The sequence below is a fragment of the Triturus cristatus genome, chromosome 7 (assembly GCF_964204655.1).
Source record: "Triturus cristatus chromosome 7, aTriCri1.1, whole genome shotgun sequence".
NCBI classification, from domain to species: Eukaryota; Metazoa; Chordata; class Amphibia; order Caudata; family Salamandridae; genus Triturus; species Triturus cristatus.
In genome coordinates this window covers 1,074,908,361-1,074,932,235 of record NC_140590.1, presented here as the reverse complement: position 1 = coordinate 1,074,932,235, position 23,875 = coordinate 1,074,908,361, and the positions used below count along the sequence as shown (strand labels likewise).

Genomic DNA, 23,875 nt, shown 5'->3' with positions numbered 1-23,875 from the left:
CCACCAGTATCCATATTGAAAAGGGTGAGTTTATAGATGCTAAAATGCCTCCATATTTTAAGTCCAGTTCACAAATCACCGTACAACTTCCTGCCTAACTCACGTCCGTTCTGTTTTCTTTGACGACCTAATGCTAATATACGAATAGGCGCTCCTGTTCCAAAACAGCTGCCCTATTTATCACATAAAAAGATCACTAACATTCTGGTAGTTTTTAAACCGAATAAAAAACACGTGCACTTTTATTTACAACGGCGACCATATTAAGATGAGACGAACCAAACAATGTTTTTGTACAGTTAGAGGAATGTTGACACCTCAAAATGTTTACGAACTGTTGCGCCTGACTTTATCATGGCCCGCAGCTATGACGTGTCCCGCGTGCTTGCGCATACCCAGTATTATGGGTCTTGACGCATAAGGGGGCTGGGATGCTGGGTGAGCCAGCGCGCGCACACGCGAACCCGAGGCCCCACCCCTCCCTGTTGTGGAAGACAGGATTTGGGAGGGGCCCGGTTGGGGTGCGCGCGCGCCAGTCTTTCCCATAGTGCCAAGCGCGGGCAGAGAAGGTCCTATTGAATCGGAGGAAGGCATTTTGTGTTGCTGCCGAAGAGAAAAGAGCGAGCGAGGGAGGGAGCCAGAAACAAGATGGCGGCGGCTTCCCAGTGAAGGGACGCCGCACAGGGCCGAGGCAGAACGAGGCCACTCTGCTGCCCTGAGAACGCAGACTACGGCAGCGTGATACGCGTTCCGGTGGATATACAGGGCGCAGGGTGACCTCGTCCGGCCTGCGAGGGCCCCACCGCGCCCTCAACGCGGGCTCGGGGGAGGCCTCCTTTGGTGTCTCCGGGGGTACCCAATGCCCCCGGGCCCCTTCTGGCTCTTGTAATTTTTAAAAGACTACGCTTTCATTACTTCGGCCGCCATGGCCAGCAGCAGCGGTTCGAAGGCCGAATTTATCGTCGGCGGGAAGTACAAGCTAGTGCGGAAGATCGGCTCTGGCTCTTTTGGTGACATTTACCTAGCCATCAACATTACGAATGGAGAGGTAAGTGTACGAAGCCAGACTCTTTCCTGTCGGGTAAGTCAAGTCCTAGCGTTCGACTGACTGCCCAGTATGTCCCCGCTACCCTAATGTCCTGATTTAGGAATATCACTGACACCCCACCCCCCACTCTCTGACCCCACTCCGTATTTCTCCTACAGGAGGTGGCCGTGAAGCTGGAATCCCAGAAAGCTCGACACCCACAGTTGTTGTATGAAAGCAAACTGTACAAGATCCTGCAGGGAGGGGTCGGTATTCCTCATATCCGGTAAGAGCTCCCTCCAGTGCCTAATCTTTGTAGGGACTTTGCGTCCATGTGTATTTCGCTACGTTGGTTTCCCCGAACACTGACTGATATGACACTGTAAAATAGTGAAGCTTAACGTATAGCCCCCCTCGACATATTCCTTTGTGTTTTATCAATGCGCGAACCTGCATTAACAGACCCATTTACTGAATTTTTTAAGGTGTGTACTAATCCTCGGAACGTTTGGGGGCGCTTTACCTTGTATAACCATTTTCGCCCACAGTATCTACTCTCCTATGCGCATTTGGTTTTGCATTCACGTAAGCCGGGCCGCCCTAGTTATTGCTTCAAAATTCGCGGAGCTGCAAGGTCACTTTTGGCACCCTGCATTAACTCAGTTGTACCGTCTCAATGCGTGGTTTCATATGGTCTCTAACTCTTAAAGTCCTTTACCCAGTGCCCACCTGGTGCATTTCTAGTTAGATTGACATCTCAAACTATTAGGGCCCGGTGTCTGGAGCCCCCTGCCCTACAAGACAATTGGTGGTTAGTCTCACCTGTGTAGAATGTCTCCATGCTGCGTTTTGGAGGTTGATGAGAACCATTCACAGAACTCCTGCTTCTTGTGAAAAGGCTGCTTACATTGTGGGCTTTTTTTTTTCTTTTACATTCCCAGCTTGTCTCTCCTGCTTACCACTGAAAATGGCTGCCGAAACCTTCCTGTTCGACGAGCAGCTCGTTACGTCCACCTCCCCTGGGTCTATTGCAGCACTTTGGGATCAGATCTGGATTAATCTGCAGTAGATGGCCATTTGGGGGTGGAGGGAGGGGCCACTGTCACAGTACTGTCAGTCCGTTACCAGGACTAAAAAGACAGAAAATCCACTATGTACAGACAGCGTAGTACATTGTTCGATGAATATACCTTTTTGTTATATCGCTAAGGTACGTGAAGCCAGCCCCTTTTGACTCCTACCGTTGAGAAAGCAAACTGAAACCACCTTGAATTTTACCTGTGGCATTTGTAGAGCAATTTGTTGCATTTTTTTTGTTATTGAATTGGAACGAGCTGTTAAATGTCAGTCTTACTGTGTCAAATGATGTTGAACGTATTAGTACCAGGCGTGCGGTAGCTGGCAAGCACCACGCAGGTCACTTGTAGCCCTTGTTGGTGTTCGGGAGTGACGGTTTATTTCATTTCCGTGTATGTTCAAGGACACCTTTTTCTTACGAGTTCGCTCTGGACTACTGACTTAAAATGTACGCATTTGGGTGCCTTCATTGAAGGGTAGTTTGACCGTTGCTTTACAGGCAAAAATGTTTAGTACATTTAAACATTCTTCATACAGAAGTTATTTGTTGGGGGGGGGGGGGCGCTCCCTTGTTTTAGGACATAACCTCAGCTCCTATTAGGAAATGCTTGTAGATCCCTCTAAACGTCCTCAAATTTGCCGTTCGCGGCCAAATATGAACGAGACGAGTATTTTTTTCCCCTGTCCTTAAAGCACGTCCTGGTTGAGATAGTCTCCAAAAATTGTATACTTGTCAGCATGCCTCAAGTAACTTGTTCCTCAACCCCAAGGATGCTTGTCAATGTCAGATCTAACTAAATGTCAGATCTAACTAAAATTGTGGACCTTTAAGTATTTTGATTGCGGCTAGTGTGTTCAGTTGTACCGCGCGAGTTGTAAATTCTATTTTCCCCCCATGTAAGTTGTTATACGCTGCTCTCCAATAATGAGCTTTGCAGGCGGTACACTCGAGCACCGCCACCCCCATGTAAATAATATCGGCGCCGAAAAGCAGTTGCCCTACAACAGATTTAACCATTCACGCTAATTTTTGGAATAATATACATTTTCCATAATCGTGGGTAGTATACATCGTAACTTAAACTACTGTACTTCAAAACGGAGTTCCAAAGTTGGCAAATACTGTAGATTTTATTGTTGGCTAATGTCTGCGTTTGGTCAATCGAGTTTCTTCTGTTGTGTGAAACAAAGTGGCGTATTGCCTTTAAAAAAAAACATCACTTGCTCATATTGTTTGTGGCTCACTGCATTTCGGTGATTGCCACCTGCCAGCTTGTTTCTCCACGAACATTGGCCCTTTCGTCGGCACGTAGACGTATCCGTGCAATTTATATATGAGACAAATGTTTCACTGAAAAGTCGTGAAAAAATGCCAGTTAAAAGTATTCTGGGATTTCACAGAACATCAGCAGTCTTGTTGGTCATCGTAATGTACAAATAATGGTCTTAAGTTAGCTTGACGCTGCTTTTCAGAGTGACTTTTCAATAGCTTCCAAAACTAGTATCGCAGAGTGCAGTCGCAAAGCCGTTGCAGCAAAACTGCTTGTCAACTAAGAAGCTTAATGTTGTTCAGCTGAAACACATTTCATGTGTCTAGCAGCAAGCGCCGTATAACCCGTGTTTATGGACGTCAGCGTCACCGACGGCCCAGAATAAAAGAGTAGCATATTCCACATAATTAAACTAGCGTGGCACAAGTATTTTCGCGAAGTAGAGGAATGCCAGTTAAATTTAGAAGAAAATTGCTTTAGCCCTGGGGATCTTAGAATGATAATGCACTTTGAGCTCCTGTCCAAGATAGGAGTTGTGGCATTCCCTGCTCGGAACATCCCCTGCGAGTTAATGTCGACATGAGGCACCATTTGATGTCCGAACGTACAGATCTAGCCGTGGACAAAGGCCTCCAATGGACGGTGCTTTTGCAGTGACTTATGATTCTAGTCCATATTTTAGACGGGTTCTGAAACTTTTGTAAAACGGTGCTTGGGTGCTTTTCTTCTCATTGTTTAAAGTTTCTGTGCTGGTTTGTGGTTTAGGCGTTCTTTGTTAAATGATGCACTCTTACTATGTAAATATTTTTATATTTGTGTAAGCAGACCTACAGTTCGAAACCAGGTCTTTAACTTTTTATTTTATCCGTCTGTATCTGTCCTAGTTTTTGTGTCGACCTTATTGGTGTTTATCCTTAATTTCTGTTTTGAGAATAAATGAATCTGTGAAATGGTATATTTCCTCATTTAATTATTAGATGTGCACTCATACGTGGATGCCTGTCATGTTTTAGCAAATAAAGCAACCACGTATAACCACACCAGCACAACACTAGGAAGGCGTTTGGTCCTGGGCAAAGGAGAACTAGCCCATTGCTGGAGAGGGGCGGGGGGGGGGGGGCTCTAGCTGTGAGTAGTTTCCCAATGGTTGTGGAGCTGATTGTTTGTAGACCAAGCATTCAAGGCGTTTACCTGGGATAGATGTGTTGGGTTGGTTCTGTAGTGGTAAGTGTCTTGTGTATCTAGTGTTTGTGTGTGTAGTTTTTATTTTGTCCAAGGAATTTGACCAATAGTATACACTTGTTCAGTAACGCAACTGTTCTCAAAGATTTTATATTTGGAATTCGACTCGGGGGTATAAAGAGGATGTACATGTGGATGCCTTGTGGGCAGTGATCTAAAAAGGATCTCAACATTCTACTTCTCTATTTGTGGCACTAGGTAGGGCTGTGGGGATGGAATCCAGGGGCACGAGTGTTGATTATGTCTAGTTTAAATGCTTAAACAATATTTTGATTTGTTTTAAAGCTTCTTTGAGACTGGTTGATGTTTTTACTTTAATAACATTATTTTCTAAGCCTACTGCATAGTTCTTGACTAGGGAATGTAATTGATCAAAAGACCTGTTAAGCAATTCAAGAGACTCATTAGCCCACATGGGTTCTGTCTACTTTTGAGAATACAGCGTGGGTGCTGTCTGTAGTAGTCTTGTTGTGAGAAGAATCACGAAGTGATGATCCCAATAAGGAGAGCATCTCGAGTTTTATTAGCCTTGTAGATTACCGCATGGGTTATACCAACAGTATTTTTACATGTTGCTCAGGGACCTTGTCTGTTCTGGCTACTTTGCAAGAAAAGTCTTTGTTTATGAAATCTCTGCATCAGAATCCTCTAGATTGTCATTCTTGCCTTGCACTGCCAAGGCATTGGCACAAATCTGTCAATTTAAAGGCGTACAAATGTCTTGGTACCCCTACTGGTCCGGTCTTGACTGCACCAGCCCCCTTCCAGATTCTTACACCATTTACTTCCACAGCTTGTCGGATATTTCAACCTCCTTTTCCGTTTTACCTCGTTCAAAGACAGTTGAAAGGCAAAGTTGTAAAAAACCATCCTCAAAACACTGATGTCAAAACAATTCGCAAAGCTTTTTGTCTTGCTAATAGTTCGTACATTTTTCCCACTGTCGATAACTCCTCAGTATATCATAACAAATTCAGGTTTTAACCTTGAATTATTGGCATCCGTCTAGTGCTATGATGGCCATTGTGAGAAGGTCATGATTCGCTTTCTGGATAGTTAACTACTCAGTTGGTTACATTTAAATAGCAATTCATACTCATGAGGTCGTGAATCCCTTCAATGTGCAATTTGTTCCATGGCACTCTATGAAGGTTCAATTGAAAGCAGGTTGTTTGTAGTTTGGCCTGTATTGGATTTGTGAAGTTTCAGTAAGTAGTATTCGCATGCAGACAATAACGTTGCTGCTCATAAGCCATTGTATACAATGGGGATTTCACAAATGATGCTTATCTTTTAAAGTTCTCTGCCGTGATATCATGCTAGTGCACAGCACTATCGGGCCCGCCAACAGCGGTCATGCTTATTGTTCCTGTATTGGCATCAGACCGCCACAGCACTAGTACTCGTGGGCACAGGTCATATGTAGACAGCTTTGCAGCATGAACTTTTCTAGAATCACGTGCCACCTATTTTTTGAGAGTCCAGGACTACTTGTTTCCTTTATTTATTTTTGTAAGCTTGGTCTATGTTTTTGTGGGGTCTCTCCTTGATGACACCCGGGAAGCTCAACTGCGTGGTCACCATCTTCAGATTCTTTAATCCACCATTGGGTCTGGGAGTGGGGGTAGCACTCCCAGACAGAAGAGTGTGCAAGTCAAACCACTGAAAGGAGACCAAAGATTATCTGCTTACACCAAAGTCTTCAGTTTTTTTTCGCCCCTTCCAAATCTGGTTGAAAAGGACACCAACCTAGTGGTCTGAAGAATATATTTGGGGTGTGGGGCACTCGCCATTCTGCTTCTGTTCTAAATGACACCATAGGTTCTTGTTACTGAATCATCACCAAGATTGCATCTTTTTTCTCCCTAGACAGCAGATCAGAGGGCTGTGATGCCTGCATCGTCTCGGCCAACGACCTTCCAGGCCAGAGGAAAAATCGAGGTGGGCACATGTTGCCATGGCACAGGCATGCATGCACAAAAAGAAAGTTTCCTATGTTGATAAGAAAATACTTTTCGAGGCCAAGTTGAAGACCTCCATCAAAAGGAGTTAGGATTTCAACTTCTTATGGACCTATAGAGTTCCACTCCAGCCCCCTAGGGGGAAAAGCAGATGGAGATGCTAGCAACATGATATCTGGCTGAGGAGAAGGAAAAGGTCATGGATGACTTCAAAGTGAGCTCCTACCAGAAGTGGATGCTTAAGATCCATACTGCAGAAGATTGTCCTAATATCAACACACTCACCTAGAATTTGAGCATATAATGTGGTGGTCAAGTGGGCAGCAGTCACCTATGTCGTCGGGCAGAAAGAGGGGCGAGGGGAATCATGTTTCCTGTTCCAAACACAGCTTGATAACAAGAAGTTTCTCCAGCTTCAGCAGGCCCACCACCCGATAAGGAGAGTCAGGAGGTGAATATGGTGGGCAGGAAGATGAAACGCTCATCAGCGGTCCAAAAGGGACACCATCTTACCTACCAGCAGCACAGCGGATGGGGCTTGACCTCGTGAGCAGTTCCTGGGTCCAACGCAGCGCACCAGAGACGGGGTGGCAATGCTGTCGGTCTCCCCTGCTGCCAAACTACAGCATCGGCCGCAGTCGGGGGAGACTACAGCTCCCGTGAGGCTTTGCGAATCCTGCCCACTTCCGCCCACCAGCGCGCCCGGAGGCGCTTCAAAAGGCCAGGCTCTCTTCGCATCGCGGGCGGCGCCGGGCAGAGGGCGGGCCGTCTGTGGCCGCAGGGGCCAGAGGAGGCCGGGTCGGGCCACCTCCCTTACGCCTGTGACCCGCGGTGGAGACGGCACCTTCCAACACTCTTGCTGGCCCTAACTTAAGGTACTGTGTTGCTACTGTGGGGACCTCTGTCATATTCTTGACCTTTGGTAACTGCACATTAGCTAGTCATCCACCGTGTGGTTGAGTGTGGCCTACGATGGGCAAAAGGAAAATGTCGGATGTGAATGGGGGCGCTGCTAGCCTCACTGCCGTGGCAAAAAAGAAAAAGGCCAGAAAGACTTGCGAAAAATCTACGCCCGCTACCGCCTTAGATCGCATAGAATCTTTGGTCGATGATTGTACTTCCATCTTAGACTCAGACTTTATTGCCACGCCCCCATCCCAATTGCCTTCAAACAATCATCCAGGCTCTGTAACCATCCCCCAGATGTTTAGCAAAAAAGCCATCTCAAACAGCGGAAAGGGACGCTTTGCAGAGCCATAGTGCCAATTCTATGCTAAACATTGAGGAAGAAAGTCCTTTTGCCCCTGTCGTTAATTTGGCCCCTTTTGACTCCATTGCCATCGTTTGTACAAACCGTTTCGAGGCATTAGCTGATAATGATATTGTCGAGTCCATTGGTAGTATTGTTAGTCCTCACGCACCTGTAACATCTAATCCATGTATAGCTCTGGATCCGGGACTGTGCCAGAAGGGGATGGGCCACATAAAGATCAGGTTAGGAGGGACTGCTTCAGACTCGGGACTAATTATGGAAACCATCAAGGCTCTGAAGCAAGAAATTAGCGATTTAAAAGCACTAGTATTGGAATTGCTGTCAACTGCCAAAAAACCTCTTGCGCAACCACCGCAATCACTAATCACTTTACCTGCTACTGCTTGCCATTCAAATCTATCCGTATCTCCCCTACTAAATAATGATCCTCGCACATTCACTCTGACTCAACCGCTATCCTCATTACTGCAAGCTAGACCAAAGTCTTTATCCATCACTAGTGCTGGGACTAATCCCGCTAATTCCAACATCAAGTCTCGTCCAACTACGAATCCACACACCATGATTAGTCAGCCTTATCCCTCCAAAAAAAATCCAGCTCATGACTTGTCCTTCCCATCTCCCAAAGTGCAAAGACCCACGGCCACTATACAGCCTATTGTTTATATGGTGGGTGTTCCCACGATTGCTGGGTATGAGGGGGAAGAATCCCTAAAAAATAAGGTCACCCATTGGATCCGCCATGTCAGGGGTTGCAGATCCCTCATAAGAGACGACCTAATAAGGGCCCGCAGACTTTGATCTAACGACAACCCCACGGATACAATTGAGTTGACCTTAGCTAACCACCTTCTAGCTGATGGCCTTATAGCTCTTGAATATAGATCATCCTCCCCGGACTTGTCCTCTATTCAATTTAGACGCTCTCCTACACCAAGCCACGATTCTGTGGGGAGGAGGGGTGGGTTGTTGAATTTTGGAGCTGAGGATGCATCCACCTTGGAATATATTGACTGACTAACCCCGGTGATAAACATATCACCAAATCTTTGTAAAGTGCCCTACGCTGCCTCCAATACCAACAGCAGATTGCCCCTTCCAATACCCTCTTCTGCCACCTCTAGTGGGGTTAGGGGGGGAAGGTGGGACTCAACCCGTAGTTTCCATTTCACCTACCATGGATTCTGATACTTTTCTATTTTTAGCTCCAAAAACTGATTTTAAAATTATTTCATGGAATATTGCTGGCTTGAAAGCCAAACTTATATTGCCGGACTGGAATAATTTTATTGCCACTTTCGATATTTGTATATTTCAAGAGACCTGGAGTCTAACACCCTTGTACAAATCCGGTTATACCTGCCACTGTGTCCCTGCAGTATCTACTGGTCGAGGACGTCCTTCGGGAGGCTTTATGATATGGATAAATATTGCCCTTCCCTGTAGTTTGTCATGTACAAAGCCCCTCTCCAGATGTGCAGCATATAACCCTGAGTGGGCTGAAGGGGGGGGCCTACCATCGAGCTCTTTAATGTATATATCAGAGGCACTCAAGGAGGAACTAAGTCACCTATTGTTACCATTCTGCAAGAGGAGCTTTCCTCTTGTCCCTCCAATTCACTCATTCTGGTCGCTGGAGACCTGAATTGCACATACGAACCCCTCGCCTCCGAAGACATTCTAGAGGTTGAAGAGGAAGATGTCAGGTGGGGGATACCCTTTCTGACAGTTCCTCCAGTGAAGAGATGGACGCCGGTGATAATCCAACTGAATGCCTTGACTCTGGAATTTGGGCTGAGAGCTGCCAATGGTCGACTTCCTTCCGATCTTCATGCAGCATTTACTTTCAACAGAATTTCCAGCCCATCTCGAATCGATTATATTTTGATCGATCGTAGACTCTGGCGTTATGCAGTGGATTTGGTTATAGCCTCTACCACCGACGGCGACCATAATCCCCTGTGTTTAACACTAAAGAACCCATGGCCCCTCGACTAACCAATCTCTGACCCTTGTCCCACATTGTCTACTAAAGATATTATCCCATCGAACTGAAAAAGATACCTCAAATGGCCTAAAATTGCATTAGATGAGCGAAAACTTACTTTTATAAAAGAGATTGCTATCAAAAACTGCAGAACTTAGGCAAGTTTGTGAGGAATCCGATGGGAATTCAAGGGCCGGGACCATACATGCAGCTACAGTTGAGTCGATTGGGTCATTTTTTATGGTATCCTCTTCCATCAGTAAATCTAATAAACACAAATCGCTTGGTTCCTGGTTCAATTCTGTGTGTAGATCTAGCAGAAAAAAGCTTGCAACTGCCATCAAAACCAAGGATTGCTGCCTAATTAAATCTGCCAGGTCGGTTTATAGGAAGGCCGTGACTAAAGCCAAGTGCACCTGGGAGGAATCTCACTGGTTGGCTTTGAAAACCGCTAGTCTAGCCAGAGATGGAACTACATTTTGGAATCTATGTAGATACTCGAGGCTCCGACCCCCGACGCAATTCTGAACCATATCACAAACCAGGAATGGTTTGTTCACTTTTCGAATCTCTATTCAGACGAGGACACCCAAAGTTCTAGGGTCTCTCCCTCCACTACTCTGATAGACCCCATTTTGGAGAATTACGATCTTTTTACGGAGGCGGAAGCCTTGACTGCTATTAACAAATTGGTCCCAGCCAAAGCCCCAGGCCCTGATGGCCTCCCTGGTGATCTGTTCCGTTCCAACCCTAAACACTGGGCAGTGTATTTTACCATTTTACTTAACGCACTCCTCAAGGGGTTATCTATCCCTGAGTCATGGAAAGGAGCGGAGGTAATACCAATATTTAAGAAGGGCTCCAGGGAGGACCCGGCCAACTACCGACCAATAGGTCTCATTGATGTTAGCCAGAAGGTGGTTGGTAGGGTTCTTTTGGAGCGTATTCTATCTTGGGCCAATGAGAATAGTGTCTTGTCGCATTATCAGGCTGGGTTCAGACCGAGCACGATTGACCAGGTCTTTAGGCTGCTATTGTTACACTGGAAGGTTGTCTTGATCGGTAGGGGCAGCCTCCATCTAGCCTTCATAGATTTGAAGTCCGCCTTCGACCTGGTCCCTCGTGATCGTCTTTGGTCTGTTCTCCAGGAAATGGGTGTTCGACCTCCTGTCCTCGACCTTCTGGTTCGGCTTCATGAGGGTAATTTTGCAAGGGTGAGGTGGGGAACCCAGGCCCAGAGAACTGAAAAGATCCCAGTCAACAGAGGAGTCCGCCAGGGCTGTGTATTGGCGCCCACCCTCTTTTCCCTATTTGTGAACGGAGTGGTGAAATTTCTGCAAGATGTACCAGCTGACGCCCCCGCCCTGGTTGGGGAAAAAGTCCCCACTCTCCTCTTTGCGGACGACACCCTCCTGATTTCTAAGACACCAGCAGGGTTACAGAAGCTCTTAGATAGATTTCACTTGTTCTGTACACTGAGAGGTCTGGCTATCAACACAACAAAGACCAAGCTTCTTTCCTTTAAATCGCACAAATCACCCAGCGCCCCCATCATGTTTGATGGAACCCCTTTAGAATATGTCAAATTATTTGACTATCTCGGAATCAGATTCTCCGATAGCCTAAGCTGGAGACCCCATATTAACAAGATGCTGCTTAATTACAAACTAGCCACGGGGGCTATTGCCAAAGAACACCGCTCCTCGAGGAGCAAGCCAATCACTCCTGCATTAGTGATCTACCAGGCCAAAGCAGTCGGTTCGGCCCTATATGGAGCCGAATTATGGGGTTATGATTATCTCGAAGAAATCACCTTGTCCGAGAATACATTTTTGAGAGATCTAGTCTCTTTGCCAAGGGGTACCCCACTGAAACCATTCTTTAGTGATTTGGGCAGGCGCTCGATCAAGGATATTGCAAGGCGACGCCCTTTGCTATTCTGGGCTCGCCTATGGCGTACCCCAGAGCTAGCCAAATATACTGAGGGCCTGAGAGAAATTATGAATACTATAGGCTCCCACAAAATAAGCTGGCTCCGCAACATCAAAAAATCCTTTAATCAGCTTGGCTTAAATGATGTCTGGGAGCATGGAGCTCCAGTGAGCAAGGCGGATCGCAAAAGAGCCTACTGGGCTTGGATTGACAACCAGGACCTCAGTAATCCCAAAACAGGCAGGTTAACTGAAGCTTTTTATATTCATAAACAATCTGTTAGCTTCGAGCCTTACTTTGAATTTGTGCAAAAGCCAAGGGACAGATCATTGTACCTCCAGTTCAGACTCGATTCTCCCAACTCGAGAGTTTACTAGCAAATGGAAGCCTCCCCATCAGACCCCTGACACTTGTTTGAATTGCGTGGAGAAGGTTAAAAGCATAGCCCACATTATGTTTGAATGCCCAGCGTATAAAAACCAGAGAAGAAGATGGCTAGGCCCTGCCTGCCGTCTCCTGGGCATATCAAACTATCGTGTGGCACTACGCATATTTCGAACAGACACAAGCTTGGTGCTAGTCTGTGCTGTGGCCAAATTTCTGGAGTGGTCCTGGATCATCAGAAGTAAACTCCTCAGTTCTATTACATGATCCTGCACAATGCACTTTTATTGTCTTTTTTTTTTAATCCTATTTTAAACTTTTTATCCTTTTTGATATTGGGACTTTTTCAAATCAGCGCTATCAGATTGAGAGCATTTCTACAAATACTGTGATTCGTTCTAAATATTGCTCTTTCGATGAATTGTATGTTCTTTATTCTATGTTTGTATGTATACGCTTTTATGATATAACCTTTTATCGAAATAAAGCTTTCTGACTGACTGATCACAAACTTGTCTACCATGGAGTGTCCTGCAAAACATCCCAGAACAATATCGGAAAAGGGATATGGCTGTCATTCAGGAGGTGAAGACCCATAGCAAAAGCTGGCTAAAATCTGCGATTTAAGTAAGGCCACTGGAATTACGCACCATTGTTGCCTAAATTAACAGTCAAGAAAAGGCAAATTATTCATCAAAATGCTTTGCATTTTTTGATAGCATGAAATGTTTTGTGATTTTGTCACATGGTAGTACTGCCTAGTCAAATTAGTACCAGTTTAATCATCAAATACAGCAATAAGCAAGTGAAGGATGACCTGTTAATCTTTGATAGGACTTCCACTCTGCAAGAACATATGTTGCAATATTTTAGTAACTTTTGATCTGTTTGAGTTAGCTTTTTTTTGCTGTTGAAATCTACAGGTTAGGCAGTAGGTGATGGATTATGTGCCAACTGAGCAAAATCCATAACTATACAAAAACAATCACAGAAGCGCAATCTCTCACTTCCAGTAGCCCTAGCTTTATACAACAGACACTGCCAGTAGATAACTCTGCACTCGAACGTTTCTTATGAGGCACTCTTTCCTACGGGTGTTTGGTTTGAGCGGGAGGTGCAAGTTGCAATGGTGAGCAAGCCTTTCACGAGCGAGTCCCTCTTAGTAACTGCAGCGAACAAGTCACTTCAAAGCATAACGGTTCAACAAAGTCCATGGTTGCACTACATTTAAGATGACCGTTTTGGCTAGGAGGGGCTGTAAGGAGAATAATTTTTAGAGGAGACTTGCAATCAATGCCTCAAACATCCTCCAGTGCTCCCCATCCTCCAGTGCTCCCCAGCACAAGTGTCTATACACTGGACCACAAAAGTAGTCCTTTCAAAGGAGGGCAGGAGGAATTAGTAGTGTCAGGAGCCATGGGGGACACTAGCAAGTGAGTCCAGAGTCCGCCCTTCTCCCCAACCAGCATGCAACAAACGTAAGGGGCAGAATTGAACTATGGTACAACCTAATCTCTGACAAATGGATATCCTGCCTATTCTGACTTGGGGGAGAGGCAGCATAACACTTGCTATCCAGCCTAGCAGAGGAAATATTAGACACAGGCAATGCAAAGGGGGACACAGCTACTGGCAGTCCACCTACCAGGAGTGGGAATAACTGAGGCAGATGAAACCTTGCACCCAACAGGGTGGGATCTGAACTATGATATTGCATAGGTCCTTCAATAGCTAGAGGGAACACAACTAGTCATATTTCCAACATATGAAAATCAAATTGCCTAAACTTTGTGCCCTGGTACCTGATTCACTAGACACTTGGGCCCTAATGGTAGAGTAGTCAGAGAAATTTGCTTACACTTTTTTTTCTTCCTCCAACCGTTTCTCCTGATTCTACTAGTAATAGTTACAATCGGCCAGGACTCTTCTTCGTTGTACCTCAATGGGCCAGACAAACCTGGTTCTCCGACCTAATGGAGCTGGCACTGTCCATGTTTTCCCATTACCAACACTGCCTGACCATGCAGGTGAGTAGAGTATTTCACCTGGAACCAAAAATGCTCAACTTAGCATTATGGCTCCTGCGGACATTGAATCCAAACATTTCTAACTGCCAAAAAAGAACATTGGAAGTTCTCAAAGAAGCAAGGAGACCAATAACACAAGTGTTGGTCCTAAAAATGGAGCTCATTTAAAATATGGTGCGACAAAATGATCCATGAGCTTCAACAGAGAATGTTTAGATAGCTCATGTACATAACTGTAGGACAAACTCTGATATGCCGCACTGAAGGTACACTTAGCACCCATTGTGGCATACACAATGGGTGTGAAAGGAAGGGTATTTTTCCCGGAACCCTTTGACAACTGCTATTTGGAAGATGCAAAAAGACTAACGCCGCCCAGAGTTGTGCCACACCCACATGGAGTCTCAACTTGATTTTTATGCAACTCATAAAGCCACTGTTTAAACCCACCCACACAGCTGTATTCCTCACCCTGAAGACTGCCTTCCTTTTATCAATAAAATTTCTCTCGGAGCATGCTGCAAGCACGTAACCGTACACGAAGCATACTAGTCTCTACATCCAAGGAAGCACATGTGACGAAAGGTTCTTGTTCGCTACGCGGACAAGAGAACACAGCAAAAAAACTACGCATTGCATGTGAATCCATAAACCTTCATGCCGTAAAACTAAGTGGTTACTAAGCTTTAGGTGTGGTTTTTCAGCTTGAAGACTTATTGAATTTACATGCGGCCCTCCTGCTGCTGCCAAAAAGACTGCAGAAATTTCCAACTGGTAGGAGTTGATGCACAAAAAAGGAAGTGACAGGTCTGCCAGATAGAAATCTGAAGATGGGGACCACGCTTTTGAGCTACACGAGCGTGCATCTGACAGCCGCTCACTCAAAAAAGAGCAGGAAAAACAAACTATTCCGGACCCAACCGCTATGTGAAGGAATAATGCACAGCATGACACCCCATACATTCTTCAATTTGCTAAACTACTACAGGGAAGTAAGCCTTTAATTTCTCCAATTTTTGCTGATACTATGGCTTTAGGTATGATCAACTTTATTTAGCAATTTATCTTTTTATACTCCTGTGTCATGGTCACTTCTATGTAAGAGCTGCCTTGTTTTGTGGCCACTATGGTTCTTTTTATTCTTTACGTTCCTAAATGCTTATACATTTCCTACAAATACATTTCTTCTCCTGGTCTTTTGCTTTTACCTTTGAGGTCTCGTCTACAGTAGTCTAGGGCTCAACTGGGTAATATTCTAAATGGGGAGTGCGTAGGTTGGTTAGCTCATAGAATATTTACTGAAATAACGTCTGCCTGTAACTGAATAACGTGGCTGTGCTAGTTCTATGAAGGTGGCTGTATCAACTGCATTGGATGAAGACGACAAAACCTCTCATCTGAAGTTCCTTGTTGGTTCAGAAGTTTTGGTGATTAAAAAAGATCCTAACAGTTGGGCAATTTTCAGATCAAATTCTTCTAGCTTTAAAATTATGCAGCTGCTGCTGTAATTTTGATTTTAAGCAAAATTAAAACGTTTGTAAAGCTTGGAGTAGGACGTTTCTTTCCAGTGGATTGATGACATTTTGATGGATGACCTGCGTCCTTTTATCAGAAATAAAAGGCGATGGGGTTATGATTTTCTGGAGAGGTCTTTCACAATCAGCAAATCTGGATATTTGTAGTTCACTGTGGATCAAGTTGTGCATTCAGCATGGCGATTCTAGCCCTCAAACTTAATTTTCAAAGATCGCTTTTAATGCCATAGTGTCTAGTTTGATTGCCCATCTGTTTCACTGTGCTTACTCTCCGCTTGCAATCAAAATGCCATAACTGCATAATCTTTGGTAATAGAAAGGTAATGCCTTGCTTAGCAATGGTTTGTGACTTGTTTGAATTGAAGTTAACTCCACTGTATTGGTCAGTGAGTTCAACAATGCCCTCTGCTTTCTTTGTAGTTCTCTTACCTACCTTGTATGTTTTTCCACACCTGAGGTACTTTAAACACACGATGGACAGGACAACTCAATCACCCTATCCCTATGGCTGATGAGATCATTAAACAGTTGGGGGCTGCCAAGTTCCTCACTTTCTTTGACTTGATGTCCTAGTACTGGCAGATCGCCTGAATGAGGGGTCCAAGCAGAGGTCCGCACTGTCCACCTCGGAGAGCTACTTTCAGTGATATTTATTTGTAGCAAGGGGATTAGGTTTCCATTCCAACTGTTCTCATCAAGTGATATTTCCTTACTTCACCATAGCTGTTGTAATTTAATACAGTACTCTTAGCAAAAGGCTACACCCTTCCCCCCCTCTAGCTGTTCCTGTTCCCCGATTTGACATTGGAGATTTTGTTAGCTGGGCTGTGCTACCATTGCCTTCGAATGCATGCATTTGTAACACATTTTATTTGTAGTACTTTACAGTTAATTTATTGATCTAAAAATCTATTGTGGGTTTCAAAAGTAATTTTTCCTAAACGGTTCAAATTAGTAAATTAATTTTTTCTTTTTGACTGGGTAGTTTTATTGCAAGGTCAGTTCCAATGTTCTCTTTGTGATCAGCCAGAGTGACAAGACTGGTCATTATGTCAATGTGCTGTGCCTTTGTCTTGGGTAATCACAATCATGACACAGTAGAATGATAAAGCTGTTCCTAGGAGTATACCAAGCAATGTCTGACCATTTACGAGAATAGAAGAAGAAAAATTGCGCTGATAAATGTGGAAGTAATGTTAATGGTGACATTGTAAATGAGAACAAATAAATTAGAATTTGACTGAAAATTCAGTGCTTTGCAAAACAGTAAATAAAAAAAATTCTGCAAGGTATGATTGTGGAACAACAAATTGTGCTGCTTTGACTGACTTGTTCATGTAGTTGGTCTTTTTGGGCACAATTCCATTTTGTTGCCTATTGTATTAAATTGCATAAAGATTTTATGCAGATGCTCGTAATTGAGTGTTTTGTTGAACTGCAAGGTTAGTGTCCAACTTTCCTTACGCAGTTGTTTTTAAGTATTTAACTAGAGAGCTATAAGCATTCTGGTGGGCAAGACCTTGTGGGCTAGGCTAAACTTGCAGTAGGTTTAAAGCCCAGCCATTGGTTATCATTGGGTCTAATGTCGCTCACCTGCTTGCCTATTTGATGGCTTTGCTTCCTCTTGTGACTGGCTGACTTGTATCCTTATCCTGCCTATGTTTAAGGATCCGCTTTTTAGGTCTCTCCTTAGACCGCAAATGTGCTGTGGCTGCAGGATCTGTTCTTAGAAACTAAAACAATCTAGAAAGGGCTTATAGTTTACTGATTACTTGTGCTTTCAACCTACTTCTAGTTTGTGGTGGAAACAGGTGTGAAACCAATGTGTGACCTAGAAAGCTGAATTTTTTTTCAACTTTTCACAAACCTTTAAAATTTAGCAAGGTGTCATTTGTATTGATTCCTCAAACTAACCATTGACATAAAATAAAAAATGAGTAGGAAATAAACTAATTTGTGATTACATTTCATCTGTAACTTGGGCGATTTACAGAATATACTCTAGCCCCCACCCACCCTTGGAGGTCCAGATTAATGTAATAACAGACGTTTTGCATCCAGCACAAATTTCTTCTAAGCCTCTTCTGTCATTTAAAGAGTCCTCGATTGACACCTTATTGTGTGCGTGGGCAAAACCTTGTTCTCGCCTGCCATTTAATAGCCAAATTGTGCAACCCCATCGTCCTGTTCTGGGCGATCTTGCTTTCCTGGCTTAGCTCCCATCTCCTGAATGATTGGTGGTGCAGTCATCCTCCTGTAGGACTAACCCTATTGATGACCGGGAGTCTGAACATGTCCACTTATCAAGCTAATATTTTCCTCAAAGTGTGGTGCTGAGGTCTGTGACTTCCAGTGGCCTGCTCGTGCTCTACTCATACTCATTCGGACTGGGTGGCTCAAATCCTCCCAGATGTCCTATAAGGTCTCTGATCTGTTCTTGGCCCATGCCAATAAGAATGGCCAGGATGCTGCAGAGTTCACAACTTGTTGCGTAGACACCACAAATCCTTTGGGTGTCTACCAATTCCAGTGTTGCCATTCGCCGATGCGGTCCACCTGCTTTTCAGGGAATTTCCAGTCACGCTGTGTGATGGGACTCTCCTGATTGGGGACATGGCAGACTCCATTCTCGAGCTGTTCAAGGAGAGCAGGGCTACTGCACACTCCTTGGGCTTGTCTTCCCTACCTTGCCAACTGCTTCAGCCCTATTACTCCAGTCAGTTGGCGTCTGAGCCATTCTGGGAGGACTTGCTGTTACAGGAACATGGCAGGCTTCTGAAACCAGCACTTTGCAATCTCCACCTTAATGCTTGGAGTTCGGGCGGTGATAGCTGAACACCTTCAACCTTCCTCTGCAGATGCTTGATGTCATCTTGGCAGCCAGGCATACTTCGACAAACAGTATATGCCTGCTGTTGGGACTTATTTGTGAGTTGTGAGATGCCAGGTTGACCCCTTCTAGGCCAAGTTATCTGTTTTATGGTTTGTTCTCTCTTGCCCAGCTTTGCTTTGGGTACGGTTGCAAGATCAGCCCTCGTTAAAGCCACTGGTTGTGCTGTAGCTCTTTTAAGGGTCTACAACAAGTTTTCCCCTTTTCTCTTTGTAATGCCCCTATCGGGCCATAATCCGTTCCTTAATTCTCCCATGTGCACTCCATTCGAACACTTCACCTCTCCTTTATGGCTTCTTACTATTAAGACTGTTATCTCCATCACCTCAGCACAGCATGTGAATGATCTCCAGACTAGCAATCTGCGGACCTGGGCATCCTTTCTGCCAAAAGGTGACCTTTATCCACACTGGTCAAACCATCACCCTGGTGGCTTTCTGCGCTCCTTCGTCTCAGTCCTCTTTTTGATCCCAAGAGTGTGGATCTTCTGTATTGACCATACCAAAGACCACCAGGTGGGAGATCAAGGGCAGAACCAGAAGTGAACCATCTCTCTCTGGAATGTCCTCTGCATTAAGATGTGGTACGAACTGGCCAAAAAGCAGCCTCCAGAGGGACTGCTTGCTCATTCGACCAGGATAAAAGCTGGTACCACTGTTAGCAGGCCGAGTCTCTATCTTAGACATTTGCAAGGCAACTTTGTGGGTGTGTCCTAAGTAAATTCATGAAGCACTTTTGTCTGGACCGTATGTTACGCAGAGAGGAGCATTTTGCCCCCTCTGTTCTGCTTTACGTTGTGGCTGAGCCCATTCCATCGTTGTTGTTGTGTGTTTTTTTTTTTTTTTTTTTTTTTTTTACACTTAGCACTAGGTTGCACCTCCATAGAGGATTAACACCAAGATATTGTATTATGATTGCATTTATAGAACGCTTACTACCCCGAACGAGGCTTCAAAGCGCTTTTTCGACTAGTAGCACGCTACTCTGGAACCCATAGGATTATTGTTGGATTAGTATAGTGAAATATGAAAGTAATTTGAGTGGTGGATAGGTTAGTCAGTTATTTGGATTCAGAAGGATAGCGGAGGGATAAACTTTTGCATTTAGCAGTAAGCAGCAGAATGGCGACCAGTCAAACTTTGCAAAGGCCATTCCACTGCGTGGCATCACGTTTTGCTGCAACTTTTGAACTGATTGAGGTATTTTTTAAAATAAATTCTGCACCAGATGGTGTATTCTGTGGCATCCATAATTTGGCAAAAAAAAGCTGTGCCCGCACAATCGTATAATTCCATTGGCTATTGCTTTACTATGTGTTAAATTGTGTGGTTGATGTGAATGTGTTCTGTATTAGCAAAGTCTTGAACTACCGGCAAAGTGAATTGCCTATGTCTAAATTTCTTTATGCAGGTAATAACCGTGTACTTGCAGGTTTTTCAGTGTTTACTTTCACATTGGTTGATCTGTGCTGCTGATTTATTATATCCTTGTTTTTGATGATTATCCTCAGTCACCTACTAATGTAAATTAGAGCCGTGCACCTAAGCTCTTTTTGTAGTTGTAAATCCATTCCTTGTAGACTTTTAGGTTTCGCAGACCTAGCGCACATGCGCTCCTTGCGGCTTATTGTGATCGAGATTTCGGAAGTGGACTTGAAGCCCCGCCCATCAATCTTATACTGGTGTCATCATTTATGTTAAACGCTGGCCTCCGGTTGAAAGTGAGGCTTTACCACCCTGTCTCCTTGTGACCCCGCCCATCTCGACTGGATTGTTTGCTGGCGGCGTTACACGGTTTCCTTTATTACATGATGTAGGCACTATTTTCATTAAAGTGAAAGCGCAATGGCTTGTTTGGAAGCGGCTCACGGATCACTTGAGTTTTTGCCAGAATTACTCTCCTCCTAATTCTGGTTGGCAATAAAGGATATTTTATACGAATTGATGAGCGTGTTCCACTGTTCTGTGTAAGCGTCCATCTGCCTCTTGGAGACGGGCCGTTCATTTTGATGAACGGGAAACGTTTCCTTAAAGATATTAGTATGCGTTTAATACAAATCTGCTGCTGTGAAAGGTTTTTGGCGTCTGCTATTTTTCTATTCCGACCATTAAAGCTGCGCCGCTGTCTCCGGAGCTGTCTGGTGCACCGTGGAATGCGTTTCCACAGGGGACTAAGGCAAGTCCAGCTGGTGCTCCCGCAGTCATCCTCGTCTAAGTGAAAACCCTCATTTCGGGCCTTTTATTCTTTGTTCCCGCTGCAGTCTTAGCGGTATGTGTGTTTTTTGGGGTTTTTTTTGTTCATAGACCTGTAACGGCTGACGGGGGCAGCGGAGCTCGGGGGACTGTGAAGAGAGTAGATCGGGTTCATGTGTGTGCATGTGGTAACGGGTCCTGTCACGTGCCAACATAGTAAAGAGCTGCGTTTTGTTTAGGAGGGAAAATGTGCCTGAAGGGTATTGTTTGCAATATGAATATTTCCATGTAGGGCTCTTCCGTCTTTGTGTTTAACTTAACCCTGACTTACTGTCCGTCCGGCTCGAGAGCCTCTCCCTGCGAGTACTAGTCCCAGTTTCTTTGGCGTTGCGTTCCCCTCTTTCGTTGTTTTTCTGTCGTCCTCCACCCATGAACTGGCCATATGGGGATTTAAACGACCCTAATGCACGAGTTCTGTAGGCTTTCAGTGATCCTCGCCTCACCAGAGCACCGTTTATACTCTACACCAGGGCTTTAAGTGGGCTGTGTTCAGCAGTGGCAGTTCTAACAAGCACTTGCAGTGTACTAGGTCTTGAGTTTCAGCTATTGTTATTGTAAATGATAATGCCTTTTATTTGTGTTTATAAACCTGCAAGTGGAGTTTACCCACCGCTTGCAGATTTTCTAAACGCATAAAAAGCATTATAATTTACGAGGCCACTAGATCGAACTCTAGCAAATGCGAGACCTATTGCACTGCAAGTGGTTTTTTTTTTTTTTTTTTTTTTATTTTTTTATTTTTTTTTTGTCAAGATGGTGTTCGGAAAACTAGAATTTAGTAACGTACTGTTTATCCTATGTTTTACACTGAACCCTGGCAGGTTTTGTTTTTGCTAGTTTTCATACTCCAACACGATCTCCATATTTAGATCAAGTCCATGAATGAACCTTTAGTTTGATCAAATAATAGATTTGTTTGCTTCCCTGAATTGATCAAACCACTCCCCTCCATTGTGAGTTTCCAAAATTGACTGATGTGGAGGTTGTGAAATAATTTTAGTCATCGGAACTCATTTTATATTCAAATCTACTTACCATTTCTTATTTAGGAAGCTGGATGTATGTACACATACAGAAGAATTATTGTTTTTTGTGGCATTTGTGTAGGTCTTGAGCTGTATCCACTGTATTTTGAATATCCATCTTCTGCTTGAGAAATAGGTAACGCTGTTCTTGCAAGCCAAATTGAGATTTTACATTGGTCTGTCTGGTGCCATTTGCAAGAATAAAAATCTCGCCATTTTGTGTAGTTGTGTTCCTGCAGTACTAATTTATCTCGATCGCCCAGGAACAACAGAGATGGCAGATGTTTGTGGTTTTGTGGTTTTGTTTAATTTGTCTTTGGAATCAAACAACAAAAGTGTGTCCAAACAATGAGGAAGAGTTTGCGAAAAAGAGGTTAAAGAACCCTCACTCGCCAAGCTGGTTGGTGACACGCTTCATCATAGGGTCCCCACCAGAGATGCCGAATGCATCTCTGGTGTGCTGCGACGCTTAAATATAGCGGAGCGTGTTTGAATAAACCTTCAAAAAAGTGAGTACAAAAACGATTTTAAAAAGGGCAGTTTTATCCACAAAGAATTTTAATGGCGGAAAACAAGGCACTGGTTAAAAGGTGAAGTGAATGTCCCTAACTGGTATTTAATTGACCAGATACATCCTAAAAAGTGAACAATCGGTCAACATGTCAGGACCAATAACACCACGGCGGTATTAGCACGCTAAGGCTTACCCTAACCTGTCGTGCAATCCTAGGCAACAACACGGTTATGTGGAAACCTTCAAGTATTTCTCAAAAGCCATGAGAGTATTAAAATTAAGAAAACTCTGCTCCTTAGGTACTGCTGTGTGGCGGGACCCTCAATCAAATTTCAGCAAAGGATCAACCGCCAGCCGAAAACCTAATTGGTCCCAACAGGCCTGGGGCGACCACTTATTCAAAACACGCTCCGCTATATTTAAGCGTCGCAGCACACCAGAGATGCATTCGGCATCTCTGGTGGGGACCCTATGATGAAGCGTGTCACCAACCAGGTTGGTGAGTGAGGTGTTTTTTTTTACCTCTTTAGAGTGACACTTTTTCACAAACTCTTCCTCATTGTTTGGACACACTCTTTTGTTTGATTATGATGACTGGGAGACTAAGGGTGATTCCTTTTTGTTTCACCCTCTCGTTTTTTAGTAATTTGTCTTTGTGCCAAAAATGAAGCGAGGACACATCTCTATGGAGTTGATTTCCCTTGAACTTTACCCCTGTGCGACAGATTTTTGGAAGAACCTAGTCTATCCTGATCAATCAGATTCTGGGTTGTCACTTGCAGAAACCCTTAATGATTAAACCCATAATAAATAAGAAACACAAGCATCACCTGACTGGAACCGTTAACCTATTTTTGAATGAGTCATTTCTGTTTGACACTTAACTAGAAACATCTTTTTTTCCTAGTACTAGACTTCAACAAAAAAAAAAAAATCTGTATTTTTAAATTAGTCCATAGTCCAGTATCTGGCATTCCTTACCAGCACAGCCAATCTGATTTCTGCTAGTTGTATATCTGTTATTTTTCATTTTTTACTTGTTTCATATTTTGAATAAAAATTATTAGACTTAAGATCATAGGAAGTTTGTTCTGTTGTGTGGCACAATTATACTACCATATCAATTTTAGGAATGTTTACAGTTTTAAAGTTTGGCGTTGCTAGTCTTTGTCGACCATGCTTCAGATTATCGCGGGACAGGTGTTTTAGTTGCTGAGAATACTGTAGGATTTATCGAGTGCCACTTTTTAGCTACAGCTGGGTTATTGTATTTTCTGTAGGAAGTGTATCTGAAGTGTCGTATCAATACTACATGTGTGTACTACGGGAGTATGCAAAAGCTGCAGTTCATTAGATAGCCTGCACTGAATACTTCATAAATGAGGGTGAGCTGCTGTTTACTGGTGGCTTCTTGCCATGCATTCCAGACCAGGCAAGGGGTATTAGAAACCAGCTGACATAGTTTAGTATAGACACAC

The 23,875-nt window shown here is 44.1% G+C and overlaps 1 protein-coding gene across 7 annotated transcripts in view; it reads left to right on the top strand.

Moving 5' to 3' along the window:
- The first annotated feature begins 558 nt into the window (after positions 1–558).
- Positions 559–23,875, top strand: part of CSNK1A1 (casein kinase 1 alpha 1) — a 47,750-nt gene continuing 24,433 nt past the window's right edge. For all 7 annotated transcript variants that reach the window (XM_085618183.1, XM_085618182.1, XM_085618181.1 and 4 more), the window contains exons 1-2: positions 559–1,048; positions 1,207–1,313. In XM_085618183.1, the coding sequence (XP_085474309.1) occupies positions 926–1,048; positions 1,207–1,313 (230 nt within the window). In that variant the 5' untranslated portion in view covers positions 559–925. The remainder of the gene's footprint in view (positions 1,049–1,206; positions 1,314–23,875) is intronic.